The sequence below is a fragment of the Hylobates moloch genome, unplaced genomic scaffold, assembly GCF_009828535.3.
Source record: "Hylobates moloch isolate HMO894 unplaced genomic scaffold, HMol_V3 SCAFFOLD_2, whole genome shotgun sequence".
Classification (NCBI taxonomy): Eukaryota; Metazoa; Chordata; class Mammalia; order Primates; family Hylobatidae; genus Hylobates; species Hylobates moloch.
In genome coordinates, this window is record NW_026652277.1 from 10,871,696 (window position 1) to 10,887,533 (window position 15,838).

The 15,838-nt window shown below is 45.1% G+C and overlaps 1 protein-coding gene across 23 annotated transcripts in view; it reads left to right on the top strand.

Moving 5' to 3' along the window:
- CELF2 (CUGBP Elav-like family member 2) overlaps positions 1-15,838 on the top strand; it is an 872,815-nt gene that overhangs the window by 692,345 nt on the left and 164,632 nt on the right. For 19 of the 23 annotated variants that reach the window (XM_032154967.2, XM_032152939.2, XM_032153279.2 and 16 more), the window contains one exon: positions 10,104-10,300. In XM_032154967.2, the coding sequence (XP_032010858.1) occupies positions 10,123-10,300 (178 nt within the window). In that variant the 5' untranslated portion in view covers positions 10,104-10,122. Of the gene's footprint in view, positions 1-8,412; positions 8,568-9,561; positions 9,583-9,778; positions 9,936-10,103; positions 10,301-15,838 lie in introns of those variants that run through there. The other 4 variants (XM_032154366.2, XM_058431473.1, XM_032154000.2 and 1 more) reach the window with 4 other exon arrangements.

Consider the following 15,838-nt stretch of genomic DNA (forward strand, 5'->3'; position numbering starts at 1 on the left):
AAAATGAATAATGAATGGACAGATAATCAGCATTTAACAGAAAAGTAGGTGGAGTTCTGAATGCCGGGCAAGCACAAAGGTCAGTGACGCTTTTGTCCTTTAGTCCAAATTAGGAAAGCCCACGAAGCAGTTTTATATGAATAATAATGTAGTGAGAACAAGAGGATAGCCAGAATCAGGACAGTGGCTGTTCAGGGACAAGTGGACCCAGCGGGCATTTGGAGAAAAATAGGCATGACTCAGTAACTGACTAGTAATAGGTGTATTGACTCTCGGATTTAATAGGACAGCACTGGACGGGATAACGTGGTTCTTAATAGTGGCCATGGATCACATGACATGTGATTTAATTTTACTACTTTGAAGACTTCTTGCTTGCTGTATTAAATCTATTCATTCAGTAAACGTGTGTTGAGGGTGTGCTGAGGCCATCCTCACCTTCCAGACGAGGCCTTCCCTGACCACCTTATTTAATATTGCAGCCCTCTTATTTAATACCCAGCAACCCCCTCACCTGCATGCTTTATTTTTCTCTGTCAAAACGGTCTTTTTAATCAATAAGGCTTACTTATTTGCCTATTTCATGCCCACTCTAGAATATAACTCCGTAAAGACTGTTTTACCCCCACTTTAGTCATTGTGGTATCCCCAGCTCCTTGAATTTGTCAGAGTCGCTTCATAAATATTGATTAAGTGAATGATTGAGTGAGACATCCCTGTCTTCAGGATTTCACACTTCCACCATGCACTTGATGGGGGTTCTGTGAATCGCTGTTTCTGAGGTTCCGCGGTCAGAGAAGGGAAAGGCCAGAGCAAGCAGCCAGTCTGCATTACGCGCATGTTCTGTGTGCAGCACCGTTTCTGATCATGGATTGCTGGTTGGGGAGGGAGTTTGAGCCAGTATGAAAGACAGGGAAGATGAGCCTAAAAGCTAATTGGAGGAAAAGGAGACAGGAAGAGATGAACTTTAGGTGTGCTGAATTTGAGGTGGTGCCAGAGTGTGCTGTCAGATTAGAGTTTAATGGTCAAGATGAGGGCAGTTATTTTAAAATACTTGAGAATAGGTGACCTCTCCACAGGATTCCCACAGCGTGTGAGAGTGAAGGGTGGAAATGGAAGGTCCTTTGCGGGACAGGCTCCAGGGGGTGGCATTTCTTTTTTTTTTATTATTATTATTATACTTTAGGTTTTAGGGTACATGTGTACAATGTGCAGGTTTGTTACATATGTATCCATGTGCCATGTTGTTTTGCTGCACCCATTAACTCGTCATTTAGCATTAGGTATATCTCCTAATGCTGTCCCTCCCCTCTCCCCCCACCCCACAACAGTCCCCGGAGTGTGATGTTCCCCTTCCTGTGTCCATGAGTTCTCATTGTTCAATTCCCACCTATGAGTGAGAACATGCGGTGTTTGGTTTTTTGTCCTTGCAATAGGTTACTGAGAATGATGTTTTCCAGTTTCATCCATGTCCCTACAAAGGACATGAACTCATCATTTTTTATGGCTGCATAGTATTCCATGGTGTATATGTGCCACATTTTCTTAATCCAGTCTATCGTTGTTGGACATTTGGGTTGATTCCAACAGGGGGTGGCATTTCAAGTGCAGGTTGGGGGATGAGGCTGTGTCCCCTGTGCGAGGTCACCCATGCACGTGACTGCCATCAGCGCCAGGCTCTTTGCTGGTACTTCTGTGCCTCTCACACGTGCATGGCTGTAGAGGAGCTGTGCTCTGGGGCCGTGTTTCCCACCTTCCCAGCCCCCTTCCTTGTTAGAGCTGCCTTTTTCTCCCCAATTTTTTGTTTCATTTCAATGCCATTGCCAACTAAGTGAAATGGTATAGCCTGTCGTCTTTTGGCTTTGATATCCACATCCCCCTGCCAAAAAAAAAAAATTTCACTTAAACACTGCTCACAGGGATGCAGCATAGTTTATAATGCCGAATGCCCAATCCCCTTGGCTTAATGAGTCATTTGTTTCTACCTAACTCCAGGCCTTTATTTGTCGCTCCATTATAGGCCTTATATCACATTGGTTTTGGTTTTATGTTGTGTCCATGTCTGTCTCTTCTAATTGGCCGTGAGCAGCAGAAGGACATAAACAACCTATTTTTCAGCTCTCTCACCTTCAAACCTAGCACTGTGCCTGACATAAAGCAGATATTCAGTAACTGAGAATGAGAAGGAAAGAAAAGGACTCAGGGTAAACCTCAGTTGTATTTAAGATTCTGCAAAGGGGAAGAAATGGCTTTCACCACCCACGTTTCTGAAGTGTGTGGAGAGGGTTGTGAATCCGCACTGACCGTGTTCTCTTGCATAAATAAGTCCAGGCAAAGTATCTTCAGTGGTGAAAACAGAAGTTACCTGCCTTGAGAAGCACAGTCACCACAACCTAGTCTGCAGGGAATCAGATGTCGTGTCTCTTTGGTTTGCCCCTCTTGATGTGGTTCCCTTACTTTAATCATTTGTTGTTGGACTGTGGATGCAGGGGGGGGACATTTGTGTTAAAAATCATTCTTCATCTTGGGAAGCGCAGGCCCCTGTTGAGTTTCCCCCTATATTTTTCTTCATCTTATCGTTTTACAAGGATTCTCTTTGTAGTTAACTGATGGCGAAACCAGTCTCCTGTCAGTCATCCAAAGAGCCACTTTCAATTAGTTGCCCATAGCCAACAGGTGGCTTTGGCAGCATCCAGCCATTGGCAGGTAAGTCAGACTGGAAGGATACCCTAGACTTGCTGTAGAAGCAGGGGCTCCTGGAGGAATTTCCTGTCTGTAAAGTGAGGGGCAGTCACACTGAGCTCAGCCGCAGGAGAGAGGATTCGTTGTTGCGCACCCCTAAAGCGCTTTGGGAATGGGAAGTCCTCAATAAATCTTCCTTGTGGTGATGATTTCCCTGTTGCCATTTCTAAAAGTTCATCTAAAACACCTACCTTTCCCTGTGCAAACGCTTCCTGCTTGGCCCTGAAGTCCACTGAACTATTTCTGGTAAATCACAGAAGGAAATGAGTTGCCTGGGTGAGAGCTGTCTTAAGCTGCCGCCTTGCTCCCTTCCCAGGGAGGGTTATTGTCTGTTCAGCCATCAGGTACCCCCTAGATGTCTCCAAATTTATTTCTTTGTGGGGGTTCTCCAGCTTTGTGCTTTTTACTAGCAGTCACGTTGAGATAAGGTAATAAGGTTTCCCTTTTCCAAATGCCTATGTTCTGTGACCTTTTCTGCAGGAACCGTTCTCTACGAATTTTGGATGCATTTTACCCTGACAAGCATTTGAGACCCCCGACCGAACACAGTTCAGCAATAGCTTTGGTAATCCAGCAGAATGTCCCCAAGAACACAAATGTGTTATTTCTTAGTTGTCTGTGAATAACAATGATGTCCTGTACATTCTTAAGAAACTATTTTTTTAATTTTGTCAAAGTGCAGGATTGATCATAAGGTAATACATGTGTAGGTACATATAGGAAACCTGAACCTTTTCTTCAGAGGAGCTCAAGCTATTTAATGACAATTTGACCATTTGGAGAAGGGCTTTGACTTTGTAATGTTTGGAGTATTTGCTCTGGTTAATTTTCCGTGTGGATTCACTAGCTGATGTGTGGCCATCTCAGAGATGGTTTGGGGCCTCATTCCATAATTTATGTGGCAGTGACTCAAAAGGTTTAGCTACACATGATAAATGGTAACAATACCTTCCACCTAAATAGGGGAGTGTCATTATTTTCACATCTTTTTGGTGGTGTAACTGATAACCAAAACATTTTGTTAAATTTACCCAAAGTTTTCAGCAACCCTGGATGCCACTACAGTTAAGACATAGCTGTGTCAGAAAGGTGGCAAACTCTGCCCTGCAGAAAGGCAGTCACGGAAGAGAGACGCTTTTTTCATGATGACTGTGAAGCAGTGCATTTTAAAAGGGAGTTGCAATTCCCACAGCCCCAGGTTGGATGACCACTGACTCCTCTTCCTAAATCGAAAGGCTGCGCTAAGTTGAGCATGGACAGGGAGCCTCCTGAGGGTGGGGCCTGAGTTTCTGACATGTTCCCCGGCGTGCAGTGTGGGAAGGAGCTGATGCTGAGACCTTAGTTGCCCCACTGCCAGTCTGTTGGGAGGAGATTTCTCTTCTTAAATAATGGCAACACCAAAATGGACAATGTAGAGATTGTTAATATTAATGAATTTCATGTCTGCCCTGTTACCCGTCGGAGGCACCAGGCCCATCGCCAGGTTCTTTCTGCTTTTGCCTTAAGCAGCTGAGTCTTGGACAGTTTCCTGTAATAAACAAACAAAGCCTGTTTCTTCGTGTGCTATTACTTAAGTACAAGTGATATTTAAAAATGATTCCTGAGCCCTTTGAAAGAGTGGCTTGTTAGCTACAGAAATGATGGGAGTGAAGTCAGGACATTAAGAAGAGCATTGGCATACCTGGTGAGAGATGGGGCTCTCGCAGCACCCCAATTAACCGGCCACTCAGCGGCCTGTCGGAGCCTCCAGGCTACTCTCCATAGTGCCAGTGACACCTTGTCAGCTCTCCGGCCTGCAGCCTGTGTCACCTGTGAGCCAGAGGGACTGAATTGGACACAGGCAAGGAATCACAACAAGATTTCAGGCAGCTGGTTATATTATCTAAGTTATCTTTTCCATGAATCTCTGGGTCCAGACCATAGCCATAGGATTATAGAAATTAAGAGCCAGATGGGAACTATCCTCTTGCTTTGTTTTACAAGTGAGGAAACTGAGGCACAGAGTGGTCATATGATTAGCCTCAGATCCTAGAGTTAAGTGGTTGCGGAGCCAGGCTAAGAACTTAGGCCTGCTGGCCCACTGTTCCCTGACCTGCTGTTGAGGGCCTCAAGCACTGATGGGGGTTTCCTGGCCCCATATTCTTGCGTTTCCAAAACAAACCTCCCATGCAATGATGTTTAGATAAATCTCAACTCTAATCAGTAAAAAACAAGGAAAGGAAAAGTATATTTACATCTGTAGCTATTTAGGTAAACTGAAGTTAAATAAAAATTCAGTTCCTTAGTTGCATTAGCCACATGTATCTAGTGGCCACCATATTGGACTGTGCAAATACAGAACATTTCCATCATGGCACTGGGTTGGGTAGCACTGATGTGGATTATCCCAAGGATCAAAAAAAAAAAAAAAAAGAGTATTGGAGTAATAAGATTATTAATAACTACCAGGCAGATTTTCTATCTTTACACACAATTTTTCTAAGTCAAGGCTTTTTTTTGTATGTGCTTTTTGATTTAGTAGGCATTCTGAAGATGACATTTTATGTCTTTTAGCATTTGTATAATAATTCGTGGCCATTTGGCAATTCTCGTAGCCATTTTTTAAGTTTGTTCTTCTTTTTATATAAATGAAGGAAATACAACACAGAAAGTTGCCCACAGAACAAGATAAAAGAATAGAAATTTCCATTCTTTTGTTTGCATTCTCCCAAAGGAAGCCTGCAAATCACTGGGCCTTATAAAAGCTTGTTGTCCTAAAACTAGTAAAGATAATAATATGTTGAATCAATTATTGTAATAGTTTACTGCTTAGAGGGACCTCAGAAGATTTTGCATATACTCTGTTGATCTAGTTCTTTTCCCTCTAAAATAGGGAAGTAGGTCAGTGCCTGGGTTACAACTAAAAAGTAAGCACTCATCGTTTTTCCGAACATGATTTAATTTTCATCTTGTCTCTGACACTGAGAATACCATTGCCCACTGGCGTAGTGCTTGCAGACTTGCGGTCTTATTCCGTATGGCATCTGTCTTAGAGGAGCCTTCTAGCTGGCTCCTTGCCAAGGGTACTAACAGAATTGGCACTCAGGATCTCATTGCAGTTTGCAGGCAAGGTGCCAGCAGAGATGTGTGCGCATGTGTCTGGGGCCTGCAAGTGGTCACCGAGTTGGGAAACGTCAACCTGGAGAAGCCCAACTCATGGAACGTGAAGCAGAGACAGTTGACCTTCACCTCTCAGTGCATTCACATTCTCTAGGCACCTTTTGTGTGACATTGGAAAAGTCAATATATCTCTGACTCTCACTGGGTTCATCTTCAAAACAGATAATGATTCCAATGGGAGCTGTTGAAGAGTATTGTATATCAAGTACTTGGCAAAGGTTTCTGGCAAAGAGTAGTCCCTCAATAAATATTACTTGAATTTGGATGTAAATTCTTGGACTGTAAGAGGCACTGTACTGGGCGTCGAGAATGGTTAGGGAGTGAAGAGAAGCAAGCTAGTCTGATTTTCTAAGCCCTAGATGAGGTTGTTGTAAATATGAGATCTTCTCAGGGGTCTTGCTGAGATTTGGGGTGTCTATTCCTGTAATTGCTTCTCTTTGAAGAGCACATTGGCTGTCCTTAGTTTTGAGCAGGTACCTCCAAAGGTTTAACTGTTGAACACATAATTTCTGGCTTGCTTAGAACTGTCAGTGCTACAGTCCCATGAGGATGAAAGAATTCAGTGAGTCTCCACTAAAAATGAGCATCAACCAGGGAGAGAGTTGGGAGTCCAGAGCAGGATTCAGTTGGGTGTATGAGAAGGGAGTAAACCAAGCTACTGCAGTACTGTGGGGATTCAGGGCATGTGATTCGGAAGCACCAGGAGAGTGGTCGATGGGACAGGACCACCTATTTTCGCAGCGCCAGGAGAGTGGTCGATGGGACAGGACCACCTATTTTCGCAGCGCCAGGAGAGTGGTCGATGGGACAGGACCACCTATTTAGGCAGCGCCAGGAGTGTGGTCGATGGGACAGGACCACCTATTTAGGCAGCGCCAGGAGAGTGGTCGATGGGACAGGATCACCTATTTGGGCAGCGCCAGGAGAGTGGTCGATGGGACAGACCACCCATTTCGGCAGTGCCAGGAGAGAGGTTGGTGGGACAGGACCACCCATTTCGGCAGTGCCAGGAGAGAGGTTGTTGGGACAGGACCACCTATTTTGCTTTTGTTCAGGAAGTTGGGGGATGGTGGTATTTTAACTTGTACAGCAAGTGAACATCATTGGATTTACTTAAGGAAGGGATTGTCCTGCCCTTAGAACTTAATGCAAATCTTTGGAAAAGTTACTTCCAAAAGGGCAGGTAGTTTGGCAAGGATGTAGATAGAAATGAGAGGTGCTCATGGGTGGCTCTGTAGGAATAGAGAAGAAGGGAATCTGTGGAGATGGAGACACACTATGTGACTGGGTAAATGTAGGTTTCAGAGTAGCCTAAACTGGGGTGGGGGGGGTTGAAAAAAATGTACCTATCACGATATTTGCTATGTAAGTGATGACTAAAATACACATTATTATTTAGGATAGGAATTGTGGTTGAGTCTATACTCTAAAAATTTTGAATCGAAAAGTAGATTTTTGATGGTCACTCATTTCAGATGCTTCACAGATGCAAAGAAGGAATTAACAGTAGGAATAGCCGACACTGAGAGAGCCCTTATTTTGTGCCATGTCTTGTATTAAGCACATGAGTCTAAGAGATGGAGTCCGCTATACCCGTTTTACAGATAAGAGTCTGAAGCCCAGAGTAGCACATTTAGGAAGAGGTGCTGCCAGAACTCAGAGCCCCTGTACCACACTGCCTCTAGATGAGAGGTCTCCAGGCAGTGGTGAAGTGTGGCTCATGGGATGAAATACAAATGTACACCAGCCACATACAGGCCAGAGGCATGAGGCATTGGCCGGCTCCTCTACTTCCCTTACTTGATGCATCTTGGTGAGTTTATGTTTTTCAAAAAATAATAAATGGCCTCTTACTTGCAGAAGCATTGAAGACTACTTGCTCTAGAATTCTGAGTTTGGACATAGAACTAGTACAATACCACTCCGTTCTCCATTGTGTTACATTACGCGCTCCACAGATGAGGTGCGGCAGCCCCATTTTTTGAACTTCTGTTTTCTGTTAGCCGAGACCTGTGGCAATACCTTCCTCTTTTCAATCTAGCTGGTTGTCAACAGCAGTAACCACAAGTCTTTCCTGTCCCAGAAATAAGTCTTGCCACACTCTCAACCCCCGACAGGGTGTGAACATGACATGCTGTACTGCAAGGGGCTCCACCGCCTCCACCCTGCTACAGCCACAGACCCACAGGGTTCAAGTGTTGATTGAATTCTCAAAGAGCGATTTAAAAAGGGTAGGTGCATAAGAACAAGATAAACAATCTGGCTCTAATATAAACAAGGATTACGTTACACCAAAATTGTTGAGAGAAGATTTTGTACTCAATATTTTATTCAGCAGAACATTTTTTATAACAATAAGGTTGATTAGAGCAAGCTCTGAAAGTGCTTCAAGTTAGACAGTCTGATTGTTTATTTCAAGGATAAAAAATAAAGTGGTAAAATAGGGGGATACGAAGAAGTAGAAATTGAAGCCAGGACCTAGCAAAGAGTATTTGACATCACTTTCCTCTCTAGGTTGAATCTCATTCAGGATTTTTCCTTACCCCACAGGGTTTTGGCTTTTTAGCCATGAGTATCTTGTTTTTAGGGGCTTAGGACCATCCTAGACCCACAGCAGATTTAAAGTGCTCTGATGGTGTATTTGTCGGATGGTTCATTTTAACCAAGTAAGTAGCTCTCTGTAAGATTTTTGTCTGCCTTCTTGGTAGTACCAGGAAGCTGCAGTGAAATCATATCTGGCCCTTGCAGTTTAGGTGTTTAGTTAGCATGTCCCCTTTCTGACCTCTCTGCTTCTTGGGGTGGGTCTACTCATGGAGGAGGCTCTGTAGGGGCAGCTTCTGCCTGCTTTGTCTTGGCACCTTCTATTTTCACAGGCTGAGAAGCTGGAGCAAGCGCGCAGTGCTGCAAATGAGCTGCCGAGAGGCATTCAGCCTTGTCACTTGGCAGAGTAGTTGGCTTCAGGGTATATTTGGAGCAGGGGTGGGGGGGCACAAAAAGGGTATGTGGTTTTTCTTTACCATTTATTCCTGCTCAAAGGAGGGTGGGGGCAAGTGAAAAAGACATGTCTTCATCATCGTATTACTTGATGGTGACTAGAAGTGCAGGCTCTACACAGCATTCTCTTGCAAATGGGGATTTTGGAAACAGTGTTGAGGAGGACTGATATGCAAAAGCTTATGGTTGTGCTCTCTGTCAGCCCCAAATATTTACTGAAGCTGGGAGAAGAAAAGGCAGACTTTCTTTTTTTCTCTCCCAAACGTGTGATTGTTTAGAACTCAAGTGCAACATCTGGAAGTCAGATATACAGAGAACAATTTATGGAGTGTGAGAGATTTGAAATATTCAGTGTCTTTTAGTGGGAACTCAACTTTCTGGGGCTGCTTTTTTTTTTTTTTTAACCCAGCACAAAGCAGGCAATTCTGAGATCTCCTTTGCCTCTCTGAATTAAACCCTTTGTGCCTGGGTTCCATAAACAATGTGCTTTTTAAAGGGGAGCCCCCTCCCAGCTCCGGCCTTTTTCTCCAGCGTGGGCAGCCAATCAGCTGCGCAGAGCTGCATAGCTGGACCGCTTTCCATTCTGAGTAGCAACAACGTACTAATTTGATGCACACATGGATGCCTCGCGCACTCTGCAAATTCATCACCCGCATCTTGCATTAGTCATCTGATGGACTGCCAAGTGTTTCATTTTCTTTCCATGTGACTTTATTATTACCACCTCTCTCCTCTCTTCCAAAAACCTCCCAAAAAGGGCGGTGGGGCGGGGGGCGGGGCAGGGAGAGGGAGAGAAATCCAGCAGACATCTAGCTCTGCCTTTCTTTCCCAGCCACAGCCAGGGTAGGGCTGATAACGCGCTGATGCGTTGATGGCAGCCTTGCAGAGCTAGACCTGCACTTAACTTGCAGCTGCCTCCCGAGCCTCCAAGATGTCCACGCCCTGGGTGACAGGCGGCAGGGCGCTGCCCCGTGCTCCCCCGGCTCTGCTCGACAGCAGCACGCAGTGAGAGCCTCGCCGCCGCCGAGGAGCAACTCATGGTGCCTCCGCTTTGTTTTAGTTCATCAAATTTCTACGACTCATTAGGCACTTTGCCGCTGCTCTTCTTCCTCCTCCTTCCGCCTCCCCGCCCCCCCACCCCCACTATTTTTTCTTCCTGTCCCTCATCGTGCCGCCCTAACTCTGGCTCCCGGTTCCGTTTTTGACAGTAACGGCACAGCCAACAAGATGAACGGAGCTTTGGATCACTCAGACCAACCAGACCCAGATGCCATTAAGATGTTTGTCGGACAGATCCCCAGGTCGTGGTCGGAAAAGGAGCTGAAAGAACTTTTTGAGCCTTACGGAGCCGTCTACCAGATCAACGTCCTCCGGGACCGGAGTCAGAACCCTCCGCAGAGTAAAGGTACAGAGCGCGGGGCGGGGGTCGCCAGGCGTCCAGGTGGGCGTCGCGGGGTGCTGGGTCTGTCCGAGCCCCCAGCCTGCGGGAGGGAGGGCGGGTAGGCAGGAGGGCTGGAAGCAGCCGGTGCTGGCGGCCCCTGTGCTCCAGGGGCTGCTCCCGGCTCCTCCCCCACCCACGCCCGCCTGCCCGTCGGGACAGGTTGGAGGCGGGAGAGAGGGACCGAGGCAGGGCGGGAGCGCAGAGGCTCGGTCCAGGCGCGTGATCGCTCCTGGGAGGTCACTTTCTAGGCAGCCCAGCCTGTGCTTGGGCGGGGTGGCTGCTTCTCCGAGGAATCGCGTTTCTCAGCCTTGTGTTTCAGGACCTAACTCTTCCCACTCCTACGTTCCTAGGATTGCCCATGTAATTACAATTGGCATTTCACTTTTCCATAGCCTGTGGGGACCTCTAAGTACCTTATAAACAGTTGGCGTGATGCCACTGATGCGAGGGAGACAAGGCTCCCTTGAAGGAGGGACACCCATTCCGGGGGGTCAGGTGGGGACCCTGAGGTGAATCTGCCTTTTGGAGCTGGGAGCAGCACCCTAGTGGCCTGACATAGTTAGGACACCTTCACAAATGCTTGAGGGTTATGCCCTTATCACTGTGGAGATGAAGGTATAGGATCTGGTAGTTGTTACTGCCTCCATTTTAAGATGATGGTGATGGGGGGCAGTGGGTGCCGTTAATGAAATAGAGACCCAGAAACCGTTGTGAGGAGTGTGATGCTTCTATGCCCTGGAGTCTTACTTTGTAAGCTCTTTGCAGACTGAATTTAAAATATCTACTCTGCTGCTACCACTTGGTCTCTGTTACTGTTTTAACCTTCTTGCTTTAGTAATTTTTTCTTCTTTCTCTGTTCTTGATCTCTCAGTCTCTCTGCTGGGGAGTCCTCTGTTGTTCTGTGGGCCTCACAGTTTCTTTTGCTCTGTGCCTTGGTGTTTCTGTCTGGCGTGTTATTTTATTTCTATGTTGCTTCTCCTAAGACCTCTGAAAGCATCACTTGGCTTGTGTATACACTTCGGTTGGGCATATGAACATATTGGCACATACTTTTCTCTAAGCCTTTTCCTTACTGGCAAGGTGAAAGGATAGAACTAGGAAATCTTGAAGACTGACATTCTGTGACTCCCAGAAATTTTGGGCTGTTCCTCTTGTTCCCTGTTGTTGCCAGGGTCTGGCAGGGCTTTGGAAGCCTCTTAAGGAACTGAAGAGCCCCTGGCCAGTACTCCTTTTAGAAAGGTGGACATGCGTGTCTTCGGAGAGTGTTCATAACACTAGTTTTCCAAACATAGTAGCAAGGTTGTTTCAAAAAGCACGTAGAATGTTGTCACCACAAACTTAATTGTCTCATTATTTGAAACATAGAAAAATCAGATAACTGAAAATCTGTAGATTTTTAAACTTCACAAATGAGAGCAATATTAAATACCTTTATTGGACATATTCTGATACTGGTTACCTACATGTTTTCCAAATGGAGAAGACTGGAGTTTGTTTTAATACTTCCATGGTACGCTATTGAGGAAAGACAATAGACTAGAGCTAAAAAAAATTAATAAATTTAAAAATCACCAAATAAGGGCTCTCTCACCAGCCAGACTGTCACCTAGGGAAAACTAGACCAGAGGCAGTAAACTATGCTTTAGAGAAATAACCACAATTCATCCTTGACAAGGAAAATGGGACTCCCAATTTTGGTTTTTCAGCATTTTTAAAAATTATCTTTGACATAATGGTCAGAGCTCACTTAGTGTTATGATGCCTGGTTCCGGGACTTTCAGCCATGGAATACATGTATCTTACCTTGGCCAAAAAGGCCTTTTTCCCAGTCAAGTAAGTACCTGTGTGTGGCCTAGTTTTTCTCCCATTGTTACTCTCTTGCCCAGATGTTCCTATGAGCAGCATTTTTTACCAGCCTATGTTTGTTACTATACATTTTGTTAACTTCTGTTCACTGTGCCTGATTACTAATTTGGTGAAAACAGTTCGCAGAAGCCCACGGGCTGCAGAAGGAGAAGGGAGGCCCAGTGAGGGAAGTTTTTTTGAGCACGTGCCATGTATCTCAGACCCTATGTCAGGAGCTTTATATGTGTCCTCATTTTGTCCTTACCAAAATCCAGAAGGTAGGTGGTGGTAGTCACATTTTACAGATGAGGAAACTGAGGCTCATAAGAAGTTAAGAAACATAGCCCTGTTTTCCCAGCTGTTCAGTGACAGAGTGGAGATTTGGACATGGTCCACCTGTCTTCATGGACTATACCATTTTGCATCTCCATGAGGTGAGATTGCAGAGTATCCCTGGTGTGCTGTGTTTCAGGGCCTGGGTCAGGGGCAGTCTCCTTTACTTAAGTGTTCCCCAAGTGAAAGGAAGAAATTTCATTCTTGAAGAATGAGTTGATCTCATTTCTGTCTTTGTGTTTAGTTTTTATACTCAGGCGTTTAGATTGTACATCAGTCCCACCTCATGATATCATGGGGTAGGAGTTAGAGATGAAATCATTCAAATCTTACCTTTGGAAATACAGGTCAATTCCCATTACTGTGAACTCCAAGTCTCACATCAAATATTGCTTAAAGTATGTGGGCTGTCAGCCAAAGCTTGAAAGAGCTTTTGTTATACAGACATCTCTGTTGTGAAGGTATTTGTTGTGATGGGATTTGAGCTGTATAATGACATTGCTCTCGGAGGATTACAGCCCTTAGCTGCTTACCTAGAGAGAGCGACAGCCCCCACTTTATTCTTGTTGATACCTATGCATGCCATTATTACTTTGCCTGGTTACATGTAAAATAAGACCACATTTATTTTGATTCAGACTTTTTCAGCAGAGTACAATTATCATGTTTTCACAGGGCTGATGTCAGAGCCTCAGAAACTAGAATTACTGGAGGTGGTTTGGGTTATGTGAATAAGGCTTTTGGAGGGGGCTTGATTCATTGCCTTACCCATGTTGATGGTCCCAGGCAAAGAGACAGGCTGTTACCTAATCCTGGTGAATTAGATTTTCCCCCTCACCTTCCATTTCATCTTCTGTTTAGTCGTGAGGCACAAAGACTTGGTCATACTTACGAAATCATCCTTTCAGGGTTCGAGCCTGAGATACCTATATTCTCACTGTAGGGGCATGTATTGACCGAGCAGGCTGAGTAACTCTGGGGACTCTGGCTCAGTAAACTCTCTCCCCCATGAGGACTTTGGAAAAGTGTGTTTTATTCAGGGTTCATCTGTTTGGTCTGTAGATGGTGAGCAATACCACAGAGAGTTAAGAACATGGCTTCTGAAATTGGAGAACCCTAAATTTAATTTCCGGCTCTACTGCTTCCTTGCTACGGGCCTTGGGCATGTTACTTAATCACATCTTAAAGTGGAGGCAGTCCTTGTAGTGTTGCTGTGTGATGAGGTGATGTGCTCTCCACAGACCTAGGATGCAGTAGGAGCTGGTTATGGCGGTCATGATGATCATAGTTGTTGTTATCTTCATCAATGTCTCCAAGAACATAAAGTCTAATAGGGACAAGAAGGCATGTCCACAGGTAACTCTCATACAAAAGAACATGAGCTAAGAGTAAATGAGTAAGAGATGGGCTTACTGGAACTATGGAAGTTGAGTGAAGAAACGAGTAAGTCGCAGCTTATGGGAGATGAAAAAGATGGCATCTTTACCAAATCTTGAAAACAGTAATAGGATTTCAGTAAATAATGATGATGAACATTACAAATGGATGGACTGGCCTGCTTCAGGCATGCAGGTGTAGAAGTGCAGGGCAAGTTCTGGGAACTGTGAATTCTCCCACAGTTCAGAGGAAATGGGAAATACATGACATGAAATAGAGGAAGGGAAGGTCACGAAGCGTAGAGCTATAGGCTAGAGCAGCTCTTAGCAAGCCTTCCTTCCCAGGCTGAAGGATTTAAAATTCCTTTGTTAGGCTATCGAGACTCTAGGAATATTTTAACAACAGGAGGCTCAGAGGCTAGTGCAGTGTGTTGACGTGGGTTGAGGTCAGGATGTCGTCTGTCATGGGAATGGAAGGGGAGGCTGAGGGACAGATGGACAGTGGAAGGAAGAGGACTTGATAACTAAATTGGGCTCAGTGATGACCAGGAGGCTTTGGCTTAACTGGGAGAATTGGAAACACAGTCAGCAGTGGTGGGAATGGAGGAGAGGAGCATTAAGTTCAGTTTTGATTGAGTTGGGTCTGCAGTGTCACAGAAGAGTCAAGAAGGATGCAGGCCAAGAAAAACCATGGGATTTGGTGACTGAGAGGACCCAAGAGCATTTCAGAGGAAGGATAGAAGTTGTGGGGAAAGGAAATGCATGGATGTATGTGTGGGGCTGTGAGTGTAGATTTGCCTTTCTAGTAGTCTGGCGTGAAGGGAGAGGAAGCTTAGACATGCAGTTTGTTTGTTCAGCAAATGATAAGTTGTATGGCAAAGGAGATTGTCAAAGTGTGAGGTGGACATTACTCTGCCTCAGGCCTGTGAAAGGGTGAAAAGATAGTTCATTTGAGACAGAGGGGCATTCAGGAGGGAGTAACAACACAAAGTTTCAGAAGTGGGAGACACTTCATACAAGCGCCTGCCCTCAGTCTTCTCAGTAAATAGGAAATTTCTGAAGTCCCAGTGAATTGAAGACTTAAAAGAAATGGAAAAGGTTTGAAATGACTGCTTTGGGAAATCGGATGGAGAGAGTGGTAAAACTGTTGAAGAGCAGGGAGAGGCCGGTCACACTTAGATCATGTCCATCTGGAGTGGGCCCTGATGGTTGTGGACTATTTATCCCTGAGTGAGGAAAGATACAGAGTCATAGAGAACCCAGAGTTGGAGGTGATCAAGGCAGGCATCGTAGAAGGCCAGGAAGGGTAGCAGATGTGCTAGAAAGTTCTCTCAGAGGTCTGAATTAAGGAAGCCGGTAATGCTGAAAGACAGCTCCTGGTCCAGGAGGAGGAGGAGGAGGAGTTGAAGGGTTGGCAGTTGAGGTTCAATGGGAGAAGTTGGCAGATATGGAAATTGTGTTCAAGCGAGACCATACTTGGAACCTAGAATCAGTAGATAAATTATGTGCTTTTGGATCATCGCTCTCTTAATGTGTTAGTTAATCAAAGTTACAATCCCGGATCATAGCACTCTGAGAAAGCGTGTTCTATAACGAACACTGTTTAAATGTTTCTAAACTTAAATGGTTAAGTACTGTCATTCTGATTTTATGGAAGTGAAAACTGAGTGATAGATTAAAATCACTTGGCATTTGAGATTAGGAGGTAGGAACAGCACCTCAGTCCTAACCAAATGTCTTGTTGATCACATTTTACTGGTCTCTTTTGGCAACTTCTCAGCTCAAAGAGAAATAGAAAAGGGAAGTGGCTTTTGTTGACTATCACTACGTACCAAAGGAAAAAACTTCCTTTTTTCTTGCAGTATGTTGGGAGGTCGTGGCATAACTGCTGTGCAACTGCAGCCCAACAGTGCTGCAAGCCAGAACCTTCTGGATAGAACAGAAATTG